Source organism: Protopterus annectens, chromosome 8.part0 (genome assembly GCF_019279795.1).
Source record: "Protopterus annectens isolate FY-2018-M chromosome 8.part0, PAN1.0, whole genome shotgun sequence".
NCBI classification, from domain to species: Eukaryota; Metazoa; Chordata; order Ceratodontiformes; family Protopteridae; genus Protopterus; species Protopterus annectens.
Genome location: NC_056741.1, coordinates 1,799,142,410 through 1,799,161,161, shown reverse-complemented (window position 1 = coordinate 1,799,161,161; position 18,752 = coordinate 1,799,142,410). Strand labels below are relative to the sequence as shown.

The following is an 18,752-nucleotide window of genomic DNA, read 5'->3' as shown; positions in this document are numbered from 1 at the left end:
CCACAAGAGGAGAAAACATACTTTATCTCATCACGAACATGGGATCAAAATGTTCAACACCGGAAGTATACCCCTCACTGGTGAGATCAGATCATAAACTAATCTCGCTGGAGGTCCTCATCCCGCCCCCACCTGAAACAAAAAAGACCACAGTGAAAAACTTCTCAAAAGCAGATTTCACACTTCTAAAAACTAGTGTGGTCTCCTTGAAGGCCCCTGAGCCAGTGGTAAACATTACTCAAACCGCTGAATCACTTACAAATGCCTTCTACCAGCACCTACAGGACTACATGGATCAGGCAATCCCAAACAAAACTAAGACTCTCTGTACCAAAGGCAAGCGTCCAGTCTGGTGGACCCCAGCCATAAACAAACTCTACAACAAAAGGAGGAAGCTGCTACAAGATAGAGCAAAATCCTTGAAAGGTAAGACACCTTTGATCATTATAAGTAAAAAACTAAGAGCTCTCATAAAATCATCCAAGGCAAATTTTGAGAGAGAAATTGCCAAGGACTCTAAAGAGAATCATAAGGCCTTTAGCTGTGTTAGAAACCTAGGAGGAAACTCCCAGATATGCTCAGAATTGGTTCAAAATGATGTGAAAATTACTGAACCTACACACATTGCCAACATACTGGCTGACAGGTTCAGTGCAAACTTCTCCCCCAAAAGGTGAGATCTATTCCAGAGGATTGTAGCCCCCCAAACATCTCCAACGCCCAGGTGAGAACTGCCCTCACTAAGGCAAAAAACACAGCATCCATGGGACCGGATGGTGTCCCCGGCTGTGTGCTTCACGAACTCAATGAGGAATTAAACCCACAGTTAGGACAGCTGTTTAATCTTAGCCTCACCTCAGGATACGTACCCAAGGAGTGGCGCACGGCGACTGTGGTCCCACTTCATAAGGGCGGTGCCTCCACAGACCCTGGAAATTACCGCCCCATTAGCTTGACAAGCCTTATCTGCAAAGCCATGGAGAGGATCATAATGGAACTCATAAATAAAGACATGGGGAACTTGCAGACTTTGGATCCAACCCAGTTTGGCTTTGTCAAAGGCAGATCCTGCCTCTTAAACTTGGTTGACTTTTTCGAGACTGTCACCAAGGCCATTGATGAGGGAAAGGCAGTCCATACAGCCTACCTCGACCTGGCAAAGGCCTTCGACACAATACCCCACTCGGGTATCATCGAAAAACTCAGCTTTAATGTAAACCCATACATCACAAGATGGGTTGCAAACTGGCTTGCAAACTGGCTAAGTGACAGAACCCACAGGGTCAGAGTTGCTGGAGCCATGTCAGACTCAAAGCCTGTCACAAGTGGTGTCCCACAGGGCTCAGTCCTGGGTCCACTCTTGTTCGGCATCTACTTTTCTGAAGTACAAGCAAACACAGGAGGGTTATGGCTGACAAAGTTTGCAGATGACTGCAAACTGGGCGCCATAGTCGAAAACACATCTGACACAGATATCCTCCAGAAGGGCCTCACAGAAACGGATAACTGGTGCCAGAGCCATGGCCTGAAGTTAAACGCCAAAAAATGCATAGTCATACCCTTCGGGAAAAACAAGGTTACCCCTAGCTACCATATAGGTGGCAATCCACTGAGCACAGAAAGTCATCAGGGATCTGGGGACCCAGGTTGACTGTAGCCTTTCGTTTGACACTCATGTTGCTAAAGTAGTTAGGAAAACCTTCTATATTGCCCACCTGATCATGAAGGGATTCACATCTAGATCAAGGGAGGTCATCGTCCCCCTGTACTAATCACTCATTAGACCTATGATTGAGTACAATGCCCGTCGAATGTATCTGACCAGACACCTGCTGCAGCTTGAAAGGCCCCAAAAGTTCCTCACCAAAAGGATAAAGGGTCTCAAAAATATGTCTTATGCTGCCCGACTGAAAACTCCAGCTCTATTCAGTCTCCTACCGCTTGCTCAGAGGTGACCTGTGCCTGACATATAAGGCCATGTCAAACCCAGATTTGATGAATATGCTTCACCTCAAAAAATCTAGATCCCTCAGAACCACAAGGGCGGGAGACTTGAATCTGTCCCTCCAGCACGTTCTATTTATAACAGTGTCAAGGTTTATCACCCAGAGACTCCCTATGCTGTGGAACAAAATCCCGGTACATGTGAGGCAGAGCACCTCTCTGGCCTTGTTCAAGAGGAATCTTGACCAATGGATGGGAGATTGCAGATATACCCCAGGGATTACTTCAGTGTCCCTGCTTGACAGAGGCACAGCAAAATGATAGGCATAGTTTTTATTCAAACTAAAGGGATGGCGAAAGCCACATAACTATGGGCTAGGCTTATAAATGCCCTTGGGCAGATAGCCTAGTATGAACCTATGTAACAGTTGGGGGGATGGGACAGTAAGTTTCTGGTAGAAATAAGTGAGTTCCTTTGCCTGCTTACTGCTTTCAGAAAGGTTTGGGAGTGTCTCGCAACAAATGTTGGGCACATGGCAAATATTAGGCTTCAGGTGAGTTTGAGGACCTGCTCTTTGAATACTGCCTCAAGAGAAGTGATAGGATACCTCCTGTGAGGTTAGTAAGCAATAGGGAACCCAAACTTCCATATGACTGCAGGATACTCTTGTCACAACAAACTGCACCAAGTAGAGAATTGTGGGTCATGGTGAGGCAGGTGGAGAGTACTGTATTTGGCTAGTCTAAAGGATAGATTATCCTTCAAAGCATGCAGGCCTTTATGATTTTTTTTCTCCATTTCACTCCAGTTGTCTAATTCAGCAAAAATAGCAACTAACTGGATAAATGTGCAACTGAAGTGGAGTGGTTTACATTTGTGGGACTTGACTGTTCATGTGTGCTGAATACTGCAGGGGATCCCTTCCTTTTGGAAAGCTAAAGATGGGGAAGACATTGCTGCTGAATGATTTGTTAGGTATGTAATGGTCTGCAAACTGATAGTCTAGAACATACCTATGAGTAGGTAGCTTTAAGAAAACTGGTATAAGCAGGTATTGTGGATTGGAGACTAAACAGAGTGAAAAATTAAACTCGTCTAGCAAAGGAAGTAGACAAAGGCTCCCCTGTCTTGCTGAGGGAGATGATTTTGAGAGGACAGAGCAGGATAGCTTTAATTCCAGACTTGATCCAGAAGTAGGGGATTTGCACCATCATAAAGAATCTGCTCTGACTCAAGTTTCTTCCAATCACATGAGCCCATAATGTTATGATATGATGTCAAGTAGCTTGTCATGTTATGCTTAACAGCACTGCCTGCTTCATCAAAAAGGCCTGTCCAGAAATGGTGAGTGTGGGTTTAGGTCCCTTAGTTTGCAGACTCCCCACCCCCCAGCTACTATGTTTCTCCCTTGGTTGATAAACCTATTGAGCTACTGCTCTGTAGTGAATAATTCCAGCCCTGAAAAGCCCACTGTTAAATGAACACCTGGTGGTGGCAGTGGCTTACAAGACAGCTGAGGACAATGATGCAGGGAAAAGTACAGTTTTGTACCTACCATAAATGTAGATGTCCGATAGATATGCAACTGCAGTCCTTACATATGGGTTGTCCTGCCTCAGGCAGCCCTCGGTCGGCCGGATTCCAAAGTCTGGGTCTGGCGTTGGCTGATGTCGCCTCCTCCCTGACGTCAGAGCGGCTGGGGTATAAAAGCATCAGCCGACGCCATCTTCCTCAGTGTTTCTTGCCCCAGATGCCAGGTGCCCTCCAAGGAAGGCTAAATTTAGAACTGGATAAAATTCCAGACATACACAATAGCAATAAACAGATACACCATAACAGATATCCCCAGCTAAGTATAAAAGGAGGGAAGTGGACCCAATACACAGAGGGATAGGAGGGAAAACCTGCATATCTATCGGACATCTACATTTATGGTAGGTACAAAACTGTACTATGTCCTTCAAGAGTGCAACTGCAGTCCTTGCATATGGGTTGAATACCATAGCTGGGGGTGGTAGGCTCTAAGATAAGGATGGTGTAGCTAAAATGCCCTGCAGGACTGCCGAAGCAAAGCCTGCTCGGGATCTGGAATATTAAGGCAGGTTGTAGTGCTTGGAAAATGTATGCACGGAGCTCCATGTAGCAGCTTCTAGAATGTCCTTTGTAGCCACCCCTCTTAGGAAGGCTGTGGAGGTGGCTGTAGCTGTGGTGGAGTGTGGCCTGATATTGGCTGGCACACCTTTTCCATGGAAAGAATAACAGAATCTGATGCAATGTCCAATTCCTTTTGAAATTGTTTGGAAATTGCCTTTCCTTGCACTCCAGGAGCGTATGCTACAAATAGTTGGTCAGACTTACTACTTGGACAGAACAAAGGCCAACAGGAACGTAGTTGTCTGTATGTCCAAAGTGTGCAGCAGCTTTTCCCCTTTATTTTGAGGATTGGGGAAGAAAGTAGGCAGGTGAATTGCTTGATTTTAGAGACCCTGGATATCACTTATGGCATAAAAGAAGGATTGGTTCTTAAAGAAACCCTGTCCTGATAAAATCAGAAATGGAGGTACCGCCATGAAGGCCTGTATCTCCGAAACTCTTCTTGCTGAGGTAATTGCCAGCAGGAAAACTTTTCCAGGAAAGAAATTGCAATTCTGAAGTTGCTGCTGGTTCAAAATGAAGAGTTAATTTCTCCAACACGAAGTTGAGGTCCCATGCAGGCACTGGTGGTTTTCTGGGAGGTTTGATATTCTTTATCCCTCTTAGAAATTGTCTTGGCAAAGGATGTGAAAACAAAGGTGGATCAGTGTTGTATTTTGCTGAAATTGCTGAAGCGTATATTTTTATGGAAGAATAGGAAAGTCCATTATGCAGCATTTCTGCCAAGTATTCCAGTATCAGTGGGATGCTAATTACTGATGCATCCTGTCCCTTGTTGGTATTCCAGATGTTGAATCTCTTCCATTTGGCTGAATAAGTCTTTCTGGTGGAAGGTCTGCGTGCCTCCAATAATATCTGTTGAACTTCCTTGGAGAGAGAGATGGGGAGAAATCATGGAACCCTCCAAGCTGTCAGCTGCAGAGTTTGCAGGTTGGGATGAACCGTCCTGTAATTGTGCAGAGTCAAGAGTAGAGGCCATTGAGGCAGGGGCCACGGCTTGGTGCAAGTTATGCTCCTTAGTAATGGATACCAGTGCTGTCTTGGCCAATCTGGAGCTATTAAGATGCCTTTCGGTTGCTCTGCTTTGATCTTCAGTAACACCTTGGTCATTAATGGTAGAAGTGGGAATGCATAGATTGTTAGAGAGTTCCAGCTGAATGAGAGAATCTATTCTCCAGGCTTGTGGATGGTGATTCCTCGAGCAGAACTTTTTCAGATGATTGAGGTGGGAGGCAAAGAGATCTATGTCCGGCCTCTCCCATGCATGAGTTATTTGTGCAAAAATGTCTGGATGCAACATCCATTCGTGCGGGTCCAGGATGTTTCTGCTTAGACTGTCCGCCAGAACATTGTCCCTGCCCGGAACAAACTGATTGCAGCTGTATATTCAGTTTCAGGGACTTTTCCCAAAGAGTCATTTGTTAGTCTGCAAAGGGGGTAAGAATGAGTACCTCCCTGCTTGTTTATATACCACATAACAGTGGTGTCTGTCTTTATTAGCAGATGACCTTGTTGAAGATATTTTCCGAAGGCCTCGATTGCATGAATTACTGCTAACATCTCTTTTTGATGTGTAGATGCACTTTCTGGGGGGTCCATTGCCCTTGAATGCATCTGCCCTCCATATGCGCCCCCCCATCCATGGTCCGAGGCATCTGTTGTAATGGTTTGGCTTGTTTGAGGTTTGTTGAAAGGCATACCTTTGTTTAACTGGCTTGCTTGGGCCCACCACAAGAATTCCCTTTGTAGACATTGGATGAGTGGGATAATTGCTTCCAAGTTGTGGCTGTGTTGAGACCATAAACTTTTTAGGTACCATTGTAGTTTTCTCATGTGTAGTCTTGCCAGTGGAATCAGTAGAATGCAAGATGCCATGAAACCCAGGGCCTGCAGGATTTTCCTTGCAGTCATCTGGGTGAGCTTTGCTAGGCTTTTGAAGTAATGTAGTAATTGTTCTTGCTTCTCTTCTGTGAGGTAAGCCATTTGTGATTCTGTGTCTAGTTTGGCTCCTAGAAAAATTATTTGTTGGGATGGCAGTTGTCTTGATTTTTGTAAGTGAATGACATAATTCAAGTTTTTTGTCAAGGCTTGCTTGCTGTCTGCTTGTATAAGGCAGTCATCCAGGTAAGGGTATATTTGTATCCCCTGGAGTCTACAGTGTGCAATTACTGATGCCAGGCATTTCGTGAATACTCTGGGTGCAGTAGATAAGCCAAAAGGCAATGCTGAGAATTGATAATGCTCTGACCCTGCAAGAAATCTGAGGTATCTTCTGCAACTGTGTCTGATTGGGACATGCAGGTATGCCTCCTTGAGGTCCAGAGTAACCAGCCAAGACCCATTGCCCAGCATGGGAAGGAGTTGCTGTAGCGTCAGCATTTTGAATTTTGGTACAGTGAGAAGTGTTTAGAGCAGACGAGTCCAGTGTAGGTCTCCATTGCTTTTCTTTTTTTGGAACAAGGAACAGTCTTGAGTAAAATCCCTGGCCTTGTTCCTGAGGAGGAACCTTTTCTATTGCTTTGATTTGTATCCGCTTTGAAACTTGTATGAGTGCCTCTGCCCTTTGATTTTGTGGCAGGTTTGGCATAGCTTGTCTTGTTAAAGTATGGAAGTGGAACCTGTAGCCTTGGTCTATTATGTCCAGAATCCATTTGTCCTTTGTTAAAATGTGCCACTTTTTTTTGAAAATAAGGATAATTTTCTGCCTAAAGGAGCTTCTCTTTGAGCCTTGGTCGGCGGTGTCAAAGTCGAGTCATTGTGGTTGTCCCTGTGGAGCAGTAGAAGTCCCTGCGCCACCTCTCTGATAAGTCTGTTGCCATTGGCGTCCCCTGTAGGAGCCTCTGTATTGCCCTCTCCCTCAGGCATGCCTGTTTTTTCCCCTTTGAAACTTGTCAGTGTCTGGAAAGGACCAATTATTAGAAGGCCAATTCCTGCTGAACCTTGGTGGCTGAACCTGGAGGAAATCTTTGACTGTTTGCACTTTAGCCTTTTCCTCAATTGATTTCAACACATCCTGAGCATTAGCACCAAATAGCTTGTGTTTTTCCAGAGGTGCATCTAGAAGCTTTACTTTAACATGATCTGGCAATGCCTGTTCTTTCAACCATGCATGTCTACAAATGACGGCCCCTGTCATAGCTGCCCTACATGAAGCTTCCAATGCATTATAACCACACTGAAGAAAATGATTGCTAATCTGCTGTGTATTATGAGCCAAATCCTGCAAGGCCTTTCTATCTAAAGGAGAGGCTAACTTTTTCTGCAAATCATCCATCAAGAAATCCTGATACTGAAACATATGAAAGACAATTAAGGGCCCTCATGGCAAGTGTGGTTTAGGTATAAACTTTTTTGCCCCACCTCCAGGGACCTAGCTTCCCTGTCTGAGGGCAAAGGATTTTTGGCTGTGGATGTGGCCACTCCTTTGGGCCCCTGGGAAATAGTTTCTAGATCAACAGAGTGGGCCTTAAAGAAATGTTGGTTTCAGGAACCCTGTAGTATGTCTGGCTTGACAGGAGCAGGGGGGAGAGAATCAGGAGAAGCACTCTGAGTACACATCATCCAGTACATCTAACACTGGAGGGATAGCTAAAGGCCTGTGCTGGGGAAGCTTAAAGGCCTGTGCTGGGGAAGCTTAAAGGCCTGTGCTGGGGAAGCTTAAAGGCCTGTGCTGGGGAAGCTTAAAGGCCTGTGCTGGGGAAGCTTAAAGGCCTGTGCTGGGGAAGCTTAAAGGCCTGTGCTGGGGAAGCTTAAAGGCCTGTGCTGGGGAAGCTTAAAGGCCTGTGCTGGGGAAGCTTAAAGGCCTGTGCTGGGGAAGCTTAAAGGCCTGTGCTGGGGAAGCTTAAAGGCCTGTGCTGGGGAAGCTTAAAGGCCTGTGCTGGGGAAGCTTAAAGGCCTGTGCTGGGGAAGCTTAAAGGCCTGTGCTGGGGAAGCTTAAAGGCCTGTGCTGGGGAAGCTTAAAGGCCTGTGCTGGGAAGCTTAAAGGCCTGTGCTGGGAAGCTTAAAGGCCTGTGCTGGGGAAGCTTAAAGGCCTGTGCTGGGAAGCTTAAAGGCCTGTGCTGGGAAGCTTAAAGGCCTGTGCTGGGGAAGCTTAAAGGCCTGTGCTGGGGAAGCTTAAAGGCCTGTGCTGGGGAAGCTTAAAGGCCTGTGCTGGGGAAGCTTAAAGGCCTGTGCTGGGGAAGCTTAAAGGCCTGTGCTGGGAAGCTTAAAGGCCTGTGCTGGGGAAGCTTAAAGGCCTGTGCTGGGGAAGCTTAAAGGCCTGTGCTGGGGAAGCTTAAAGGCCTGTGCTGGGGAAGCTTAAGGAAGGTACGAAGCAGTTTCCTGGAGTCGGAGAATTCCTGGCCTTGCCACTGAAAATGCTCATGGAGTGGAATTTCCCCAAAAGAAATATCCTCAGGAGGAGAGGCAGAAGGGATGGATTCCTCCACATCACAATCCTCGTAGGCCTGGAAGGACTCTTCCTGGGTATCTGATCAGTCACCAGAGGCTTAACTCTGGGCCTTTTGTCTGAAGGCGGCTGAGAACTTCTGTCAGGATGAGCCTGGGAACCTCTGATTAAGGAAATTAGATCTGCAGCTAAAGTCATGATCTGTTTCAGTAGTGGGTTGAGGCAAAGATTTAGGAGGGTGAGACTTAGCCCGGCTGGAAGCCTTGGCATGTGTGTAGGCCTTGATTGACATAGACATAGGAGGCCTAGCCGCCCCACGTGCTGGAGTAACTTTGTCCACCGGTATGGTCTCGGGCAAATCTTGGGCTTCAGTTTCTGGAGGAAAATCAACAACCGGCACCGGCGTAGGCTCCGGGGCCAAAGTGATTGGTAAAGCGGTGTCAGTCTGGAGCGGTGGAATAACCGCCTCAGAAGAGACCGATGCACTCGCGGTAGTTTTTGGCATGGTGTCAGTGGAAGTTGTGGGCCGAGAATGTCGGTCCCAGTCTTTACGTTTTTTGGAAAAATGTGATGTCTGTTGCTCCGGCATGGTATAGGAGTATTTTTTGCCAAAAAAGTCTTCAGCAAACTCTGCCCAATGCCTGAGTGCGCTTATTAAAGCAAGCACAGGCCGAGATGTCGTGGTCTGGGCCAAGGCAGGGAAGGCAGTAAGAATGGAAGTCCTTATGAGGTATTTGTTTACCACAAGACACAGTTATTAACTTTTGCAGTTTTATCTGACATCGGCTGAGGCAAGAAAAAGTTCCCCAATGGGGTACTTAGCTTTTTGATGACTTCGGATACTTGAAACACAGGAGCTGACCGACCGGCACTTGCGAACTGCTTCTGCTTCGGGCACCGCACGGCAAGAAAGACTGAGGAAGATGGCATCGGCTGATGCTTTTATACCCTAGCTGCTCTGACATCGGGGAGGAGGCAACATCAGCCGACGCCGAACCCAGACTTTGGAATCTGGCCGACCGAGGGCTGCCTGAGGCAGGACAACCCATATGCAAGGACTGCAGTTGCATTCTTGAAGGACATCTTATAATGCTGTAGAAGTTTGTTTCTGCATATCGGTGTCTACAGATGTTAACACTTTGGTTCTAATTAAACTTCAGCACATGCAGGATACCTTCAGTTATGTTAATTCTGTATACAGATTGCCACAACAATGCTGATGCCACTGAACCTTTGTGGCTCTGAATGAGGGTGCTGGTGTTTTCAGACTGAAATTTTTTTAAGCAGTAGTAGTATCTACTGGTAGAAAATCCTGTTGAATTTTTTTAAGCAGTAGTAGTATCTACTGGTAGAAAATCCTGTTGCCTAAATTTTACATAATGAGCTTATTCAGGGTACTTTTGAGCCTTGCTTTCATTTAAAAAAAAATGAATAAACTAAGAAAAGCTGTTCCATTTGCACTTTCTCATCCAAGTATTGAGTCTTCAAGTAAAACTACAGAATTAGAAGGCAGTACCCTGTGAAGCAGGAGTCATGATCACCAGAAAAGGGAAGTAAAAGGCTTTCTAGTGTCTGTGCAAAGACAACTGGCTTCCTGCAACTTAGTTGTGTTGCATTGACTCTTCTTGGTTTGGTTCCTGGATAAGTGTCAGCCCTAAAGAATGTCTCTCCAGGAGCTTGGCAATCTACATAATTGCCTTGGGCCTTATGGGCAATGCCACAATAAGGTAGACTCACCTGAGCATCAAGTCTTGTTCCAGAACCAATGCTGCTTAGAGATGCAACAGTAACCAGACTATATTTAATGGATACTTCAAATTGCTCTAGATTCTTCCCCAGTACTAAGATGACATTGAACATCTGAGGAAGCAAGTTGTCAAGGTCTTGTCCTCCCTATTTTTTCACTTGTGCCTGTTTAGCTGGTATTGCATTTTGTCATCAGCCGCCATCACATGAGTTGGGGGGGGGGGGACTCTTGCTGTCTCCATGCGGCTTTAATTTGGCTGAACCTGACTGGCTTATGCAAGGTCACTCACTTGGCACTCTCTCTCAGGCAAGCACCCCCCTAGCCCTGGCTGCAGTCACGGCTCCTAGCATCCCTTTTCTCGGCAGTTTTAAAAAGAAATGGAAAATATGTTGGATTAATTTGCCTTTGTCTTCATTTTCCCAAGGCAAATTTTTGTTGCAAGGTTCACAAAGGTCCAGACTGCATAGCTCTAGGTGTCTGAGGGGCTTACAGGCCCCCAGATCACAAGCAAAAAAAATGTTTAAAGGAATGAACAGCAAACCACCATTTGAGTTGCTAAAGGCAGATAAAGTTCATCCTTAATGCCCTTTAATGGATTAGTGAAACTACATAGAAATGTGAATGAGGGTTCATTGTGTTTGCTCATTTCGTATTGAGTGCTACTGCTGTTTTTGGCTATATTCAGAGCTGTAAGCATTTAAGTCTTCTGCAAGAATTGAAGGCAAGTTCCCCTAACAGTTATGTTTGGAGAAAACCTTTAAATTTAAAATTAGCAGCTAGGTATTGACCCGTTTGTGCAGTATAGTACAAATGTTCCTCTTGGATCATTTGGTTAGGAACTTGTGTCCATCATGAATCCACTGTCAGAGCCATTAAGACTGGAGTCTAGTACTTGTCCATTCACATTGGCATCTTGGATTAGAGCTTTGAGATCTCCTCCTTAGCATTTTATTTGAAATGGTGCTGCAGATGTTCTCAACCTTTTGTCTTGGAGTAGTTTGAGCATGGTGCTTCTCTGCCTAAGGGGATTTACCTAGTTGACACCCAAACAAAATAAAATTAACTCCACAGGTGTGTTCCATGCCCAATAAACGAGTAATGCAGTTTGTGGTTGTAGAATTTTGGCTGCAGCAGGTAGGTTGAGCATATTCAAGTTTTGTGATAGTGACATCAGCAGACTTAAAGGACGATAAGACTGTCTTGTCTGACAGCAAGGTCTCTAGTGGCACTGTATGCAGTGCTGAAGTCTGCATACAGTGTGCTGCATTGAGGGTTCTTGTTTAGCATAGTAGCAACATGACAATTTGTAGTGGGGGGAGCAGCATTTTTCTGCAGTAAAGTCCTCAGTTTCAGAATAAGACCACGTCATCCAACCTGGATGGTGGTGTGGAAACTATTTTGTTGGCATCCTTTGACTAAGAACCCAAGGTGCATGGTGGAACATTACATTAGAGAAGGCATTGTTACCAGAACTTATCTGCTAGAAATCTGTTGGGTGGAGGACTGCTAACTTTAGGTTAGTGGGTAAATGAGGGTTAGAGTAGGCATAGCATGTGCTGTGGAGGCATAGCATGTGCTGTGGAGGAGGGGAGGGGTTATGTCCCCCTGCATATGCTGCTGAGGTGGGGGATAACCTGGAAATCATTGAACATGGTGAGTAAAGTAGAAAATCGTGCATATTAGAGTGACCTTGTTAAGACTGAGTTAAGAACTGGAAAGTATCCTAGATGCTTGGGGGTGGTGGCAAAGCTAGGTGGAATATACTTGATGGATGAGTAATTTGCCTTAAGACTCCTGTTATAACGCAGGCTGTTTTGTTTACGATGGGACTTCTAGTGCTATAGAAGTGTACACACCAAAGTCAGGGTTACAACTGAACAGAATGTAGGCATTTTTAGTAACTACGAATCCCAAATAGTATTTGTTGAACTGCATCACTTTTCTCAAGTGAGAAGGGGAATGCTGCTTAATTGAACCAGAGCAGTACAGAGTAGAGTGCTTTGAAGTTGGGGGTCAAAGTTTGGCACCCTAAACACTACAGAGCCAAGTCGTATATAACATTTTGTTTTTCTTCCTTAAAGAAAAGAAACCTCTTCCCTTTCTTCGACATGGCTTACCAGGGATTTGCTAGTGGTGATATTGACCGGGATGCTTGGGCCGTGCGATATTTCATTGAGCAGGGCATCAACATCGTGCTGGCACAATCATATGCCAAGAATATGGGACTATATGGTAAGCAGAGAAAGCAGGACTCTAAATTGTGGTAAAGTGACATTTTATATGGACAGTGTTGCAAAGAATTTCTTTGTTTGGGAGATGTTACTGTTTTTCCATAAATGCTTTTTCCCATATGAGTATAGTTATTGTAAAGTGCTTATCCTAAAATTCAGACCATGAATACTGGCTTACAAAAGGTTTTGTTTATACACTTTGAATCATTAAGGTGAAACTGAGTTTCTAAAAGCCATATCATCTAAGACAAAGGAACCAAAGTTTGAGATATAGTACTAAAATCCTTAGCAATTTTCTCCTACTCCTGGACACAGTTGCTTCATTTGCAAAACTTCATAACCCTGTTATCTCATGAAGTGAGGTGGGAGTCAATGAGCTACAGTACATCAGCTTGAAGTATGTGGTAATAAAATTGGTATACCGGGACCCATGTCAGTGCTGTTGGTCTCCTAGAGAATTTTGACTCAATGGCTTATCCTGTAATGTATTGTAATGGTGTACTCTGAAGGTTTTGAGGATGGGACAACATGGATACTTTTGGAGGTTTTGATTTGTTGGGCTGCATGTATGCTGCTGCTGTGCAAAAATGACATGGTGGTAAAGACTGTAGAACAAACTGGTGCCAGACTTGCAGAGGGCATGGATTTGTCCATCTTTGATGTAGATTAAGTGGGGTACTGAGGATATTAACTTTGTATACTAAACTGATAGAGGACTTCTGATGTACAGCACTTCTATTTAATTTGGTAAAGGACTTTTCATACTCTAAATATGGAATTACCCTAAAATCAGCCTTGGGAGTAGGTTGATTAACTGCCCAGTTTGAATGGATAGAATCTGTTTGCATGGTAACTTTGCTCTGAAATTGTGCTTACTGCTGCTCTGGTGTAGAGAGAAGCCCTGATTTATGGCCCAGAAAAACCTGGATTGTATTAGTAGCTGGGGTGACTGGCGGAGCTGCAAGTGATTAGCATTAACCATGGGGTGGGGGGCAGGGTCCATGAGTTACTGTTCCTAGTGGAGTTTGGGGACAGCACTAAAGGTAGGTGTGACTACAAGGAAGAATTAAAGGTGGAGAAAAGGCTGAGCTGCTTTGGAAGCAGGGTGAAACGCCAAGTCTCCATTGCATGCGCACCCCCTCCAGGCTAAACCATGGAGCTGCACAAAGGGAGGGAGCAGTGGGTAGGACTTTTGAGTTTAAAAAAAAAAATTCAGGAGTATGACTAGCTGAGGCAGTGGACAAAGGTGGAGTGCTTGGAGCTTCAGAGTGGAGGAACTCCTTCTGCAAAAGACGTGCACAGAGCTGGTATAGCAAGGTGCAGCCCAGTGAATATAAGGGGGAAGAAATATCAGGTATTCTGGGAGGGGGGATCATCCATCTTCTGTGGAACAAACCAGTGACCCTGAGCTTGGCTAAGGAGTATGTGTACGTTTCGGGGGCCTCATGTAAGCCGTGGGAACTTCAGGTGGTAGCACAGGAGGGGATTGTGGATATTGCTAGTCATTGGAAAAGAGGGAGTGCAGTATTCAGTCAGTGTGCACTGATCAGCAGTAACCAGAGTAAGAATGGAGGTGGAGTAACAGTCCACAATGCAGGCCATCCGAGAGGAGCACCATCCAGTGAGGAGAGCACAGAAGAGGTAACGCACTGAAGTGCTCTTGACAGTTGAGGTCAAAGGAGGAATTTTTGAAGGATTGTAGGATTGTATCGGCCCTCAGTGTCCTCAAGGAAGGAGGGGGAGAATGGAAAGACTGTAGGCGACATTTAAAAACAGGAGAATGAAGCCAGTTTTAAGATTTGGGCACTTGTGTCCTGTAGGAATGGACTGAAAATTCTGGGTGTGGAGCTGACAGTTGGTAAGTGCAGGATTCTACTTCCACAGGAAGGGGTCCTGGATGTTGTACCTACCAAGTGGGAGAGCCATGGTTGGCTACTAATGTGTTGTATGAGTTGAATGAAAAGAACACGGGCAGAGGTGTAGGATTTTAGGGGACTCCATTGTGATGAATTTAGGAAGGTCAGAAGGTTTTGGTTACAGGGTTAGAGGCCCAGACACTGGCCAGCTTCTTTAGGTTCCTGACTATTCTCAAAAGAGATCCATGTCTTTTGGCTTTCTTTGGTCACCCTATCTTTAATTTGACAAATGGTCATCTGTGGACTCCTCTGAATTATATTTTTGTTGTATTAATTAACCCATTTGAGTCAAATGGAAGACTACATCAGATCAAACTATTGGTCATCTGATCTTGGCATCTCAGAATCAGGCTCATCCCCTACCCATAATTCCATCTTGTCCTTGCATCACCTCTGCTCTGGTTTGCCACCTCTTCAGTAAAGACATGATCCTGAGGGCTAGTCTCTAAGATACGTGGTTATTCTCATTTGTAGTCTTAATGTTTTGAGAAATTTTGGAGTGGATATTCTTAGTGTTACTGGAAGTAGGTGTTTGATAGCTAATATTTAATCCTTTCTGCTTAGTTTTTGGGAGTTCCCTTCCCACCCTTCTCTCCTACTCCAAGAAACAAACTTGCACAGATACAAAAGCAGCATTATGAGAAAATAGTAATGCAGTAGTTAAATCTTCTTTCCTGTGGGATTCAGTAATCCTTTGTCTGAAAAGTGCTCAGTCTTTAAAAATAAAAAATGTAGTCTGTAGGCACAAAATCCCCCTCAAAGGTGCACACACCTTGGGTGTAAATTGTTTGGGGGTATTCAGTTTAGATTCTGAAAGGAGTCCTGTGCTTCCTTAAGAGCCATGGCTGTGGCAGATAAAGGGGAAATAAGTCATTGGGTTGCCTCTCAAGGAGGAGATTTGAACTTCTGCCTCTGCAAAGAAGCCAGATGAGTATAGAACATGAGTATAGAACCTCCTAAAAATAAGGAAAGAATTAACTAAAAGTAGAACTATAGATCTCCAAGACCCATTGAGTCCTCCTGGTCCATCACCAAAGGTTCAAAGATTATGTTAACTGGTTGCAGGACAGGAACAGTTATGGATCTGATATCAGACTGTATTGTCCTATGAGAGGTTGACCCACCAGTCTTCCAGATCACCTCTGTGGCATCTCCAGTCAGGTCTTTTTGATTTGTCAAAGCCTTCCAGAAGCCAACATTAGAATGACATTAAAATATCTGGGACTCCGATTTCAAATGGGGACTCTGGAGCAGATCCCAACAACACCCTACACTTTGCACATCTAATCCACTGCAGCTCTAATCCACAGCCCATCCTTTCAAGTGACATTTTCTCTCACCTTTTGGACTCTGATTGTAAGGGGTCTCTGGGCCAAGAGGGTAGAGATCAACTGAGGTTTGAGCAGTTTCTACAGCTAGGTGCTTTAGCCCTGGACAGCTTTGCCCCAATATCTGCTTGGAGCAGAGATGGACCAGGTCTAAGGATATTCCTCCTTTTGGGGTCTTCATTAACACTGTTCTCTACTTAGTGTTTGAGAGGCTCTTCATTTCAAGAGGTCTGTCATGCCTTGGCACCATCCTGAGCTCCATTAGATCCTGTTGCTCCTGCTCATTGCATTATACAGGGACAGCCAACCTTGGTAAGCCTTGAGGGTTCTTGCTTGGAGACATCCCCCTCCAGAGCCTCACACAAGAAAAGCCAAAGGAAAATGACTTGCAAGAGTGCGCATCTTGACTTCTCACTGGTCGCTCACTGAAAATTGAGTAAGTGGAGGGGTCCCAAAGATCTCCCCTCACTTTACTCCATTTGCTATAGATTCAGAGGAGTAGGTCCACCAGAGCCCCATCCAAAGAGGAGTCTGTTACTTGAGACCATCTCCTCTCCCTCCTGGGTGGTCTTCTGCTGACCTAGCTCACCGATTTTGGTCTCCATGGGCCTGAAGGAACCTGATGTGGTGGAGCCAATTCCCAGAAAAAATTACAAATTCTGTCACCTAGGAATAGGCCCCATTGGAACTTCAAGACTTCCTTTGGTTCAACACTGTTTGGACTGATAGTAATATATGCCCACCAGATGAGCAGGGTGGGGGGGGGGGCAAAACACTGGTATAGCCCCCCCCAGCAGTGGGGGAAAATTAGTTCAATGGTGGTTATGGCATGGGGCTGAGAAACTGATTCAAGGGTTTCTAGTCCCCTTTACTGAGATCCTTCCAGCACTCCCCAACAGTTGCCTGACTGCTGCTTTGTGGAGGCACATAGGATGGGGTACTTAGCCAGGCATGAGGGCGCAGAGTTGGACATTGCTCAAGATTCTTGCATGTAGGAGATTATCACCAGCGGCTACATTTATTCCCTTTGCTCCCCCAAGCAATCCTTTACATTCCACCCAGTTGTAGGAAATTGGTGGTAGAAGTGTCAAAGCTGCTAGAAAAATCCATCTAGGATGTCCCACCAGACCACCAAGGATCTGGAGTCTAGCACATTTTGGACCTTAGTCACATGAATCAGTTTGAAATGGACAAAATTCCAGATCACTATTCAGTACATTATGCCCCTTCTGAGGAAGGGGACTAGATGTGCTCAACAGGCTCAACATGCTACTAGATCAAGATAGCAAGGCAATCCAGGGTTTTTCTTTTTGGCTGGAGGATGCACATACAGTTCAAAGTGCTGCAGTTCTCACCACAGCCAGCTGGGTATTCAAATGCATGGCAGTGGTGACAGTACATCTAAGACTGCAAGGGTTGTATGTTCCCCTGCCAACTGGCTCCCCACCGCACCCACCATGATCTGCTTATGCAATGCAGTAATTTGTCTCCAATTTTCTCATCACTTGGGTATAAATAAACCCAAAGGAAAATTAACTTGGGCAATAGTTCATAGGTTCCACAGGGAAGAGTTTGCACAAGTATTGTAGTGGATCCTGTATTCAATAGTCAATGATGAATCAACCCTTAAAATTCCCCATACATCTCATGCCAACATGCAGTCACCATTCTTGTTGACCACCTGTCACACAGGATAGACCTTTCACTTGTCCATCCCAGAAAGGATATGGTCACCATGGCCATTGAGTTAAAAAGGCATTTTGAGGGGGAAGATTGGTTCAAAGCATGCGGACTGAAGCCAAGCTTCAGTGCAGTCCTGCTAGCATTGCAGAACTTCCTGGACTCGCTCCCCATCCAGACAAACATGCCTGTGTTTTGATATATTGGCAAGTAAGGGAGGAACCCATTACAAAGTATGTGCCTGACCAGACGCATGCAACACCTGGAATATCCACATGTTTCCTTACAAAAAATGCAGAGTAAATGCAGCATCTGATTCTGATGGCCTCCAGTCTCTGTATCGTACAGACTTGAGAAATCTGTGGCATACAAAGCATCCCTGGACCCTGTTTTGAACCTTTTTCACATATGAAAAATCCCATGTCAGAACTACATTAAAAGGCCTAAATTTTGCTTGCAATATAAAAAACTTATTTGAGACTGTTTCTCCAGATTTCCATTCCTGGAACAGGCCCCCTATCCATTTGAAGCAGAGTTCCTCCTATCCCCATTTAAGTGCAGCTTGGACTAATGTATGGGTAATCGGAAATTCACCACTGGTGTGGCATCCACATCCTGGACAGAGGCATTCAATAAATCCCCTATTTAACAAATTTGTGGGTCCCATTTTGGTTCCGCTGCTAGGCTTGTAACGGCCCTGGCAGTCAGCCTAGTATACACACCTATAAACGTATTATACCAGGATGTCCTGAAGGTGTGGCAGTGGGCATTGTCTTACCAATTGCTTTCTGGCAGCATTGCACATCCCATGGAGGATGTGCCTTGATGGACAAATTGAGCAGATATATTCTGCCTAGAGTGGCCTCTCAACCAGGGCTAGGGATGCTAGGCTTTCCACAAGTTATTTACTTTCTGTCTGTCAAACGAGAAAGGTAAGTGTGAAAGGTTTGCTTTCTGGCCTTTTTCTAAAGGTTTAGCATCTTAATCAGCACCCTTGTATAATCTAGATCAACAGTCAAGGTAAAGTTAACAGCTGTATCCAATTTCCACATGGGAGAAAAGCAAAGCTCCATTGCTTCTTTGAAACTCTCCATGGCTTTTTTTTTTTTTAAGGGACATTTCTTCATGGGACCCCTGTCAAATCCATTTCTTCAGCATATTACCTTGTTGCTCCAGGGCCAAACCCAACCCCATTTTTTAACCAGCAGTTTTAGCGGAACTGAAATTTTAACTATTTTCTTGGCAGCTAACGCTCTCTAGTTGAGTTGCAAGCCTCCACACTAGATTTTTCATAAGGGTAGAGCGTCTTTCAACCAGTACAAATATCCCAAAAGTGGCCTCAAAAGCTGCTCTACCCAACTAAC

At 45.0% G+C, this 18,752-nt stretch overlaps 1 protein-coding gene across 1 annotated transcript in view; it reads left to right on the top strand.

Annotated features, from left to right (window-relative positions):
* GOT2 (glutamic-oxaloacetic transaminase 2) overlaps positions 1-18,752 on the top strand; it is a 167,176-nt gene that overhangs the window by 102,797 nt on the left and 45,627 nt on the right. The window contains exon 7 of the mRNA XM_044081295.1: positions 12,315-12,465. Within this exon, the coding sequence (XP_043937230.1) occupies positions 12,315-12,465 (151 nt within the window). The remainder of the gene's footprint in view (positions 1-12,314; positions 12,466-18,752) is intronic.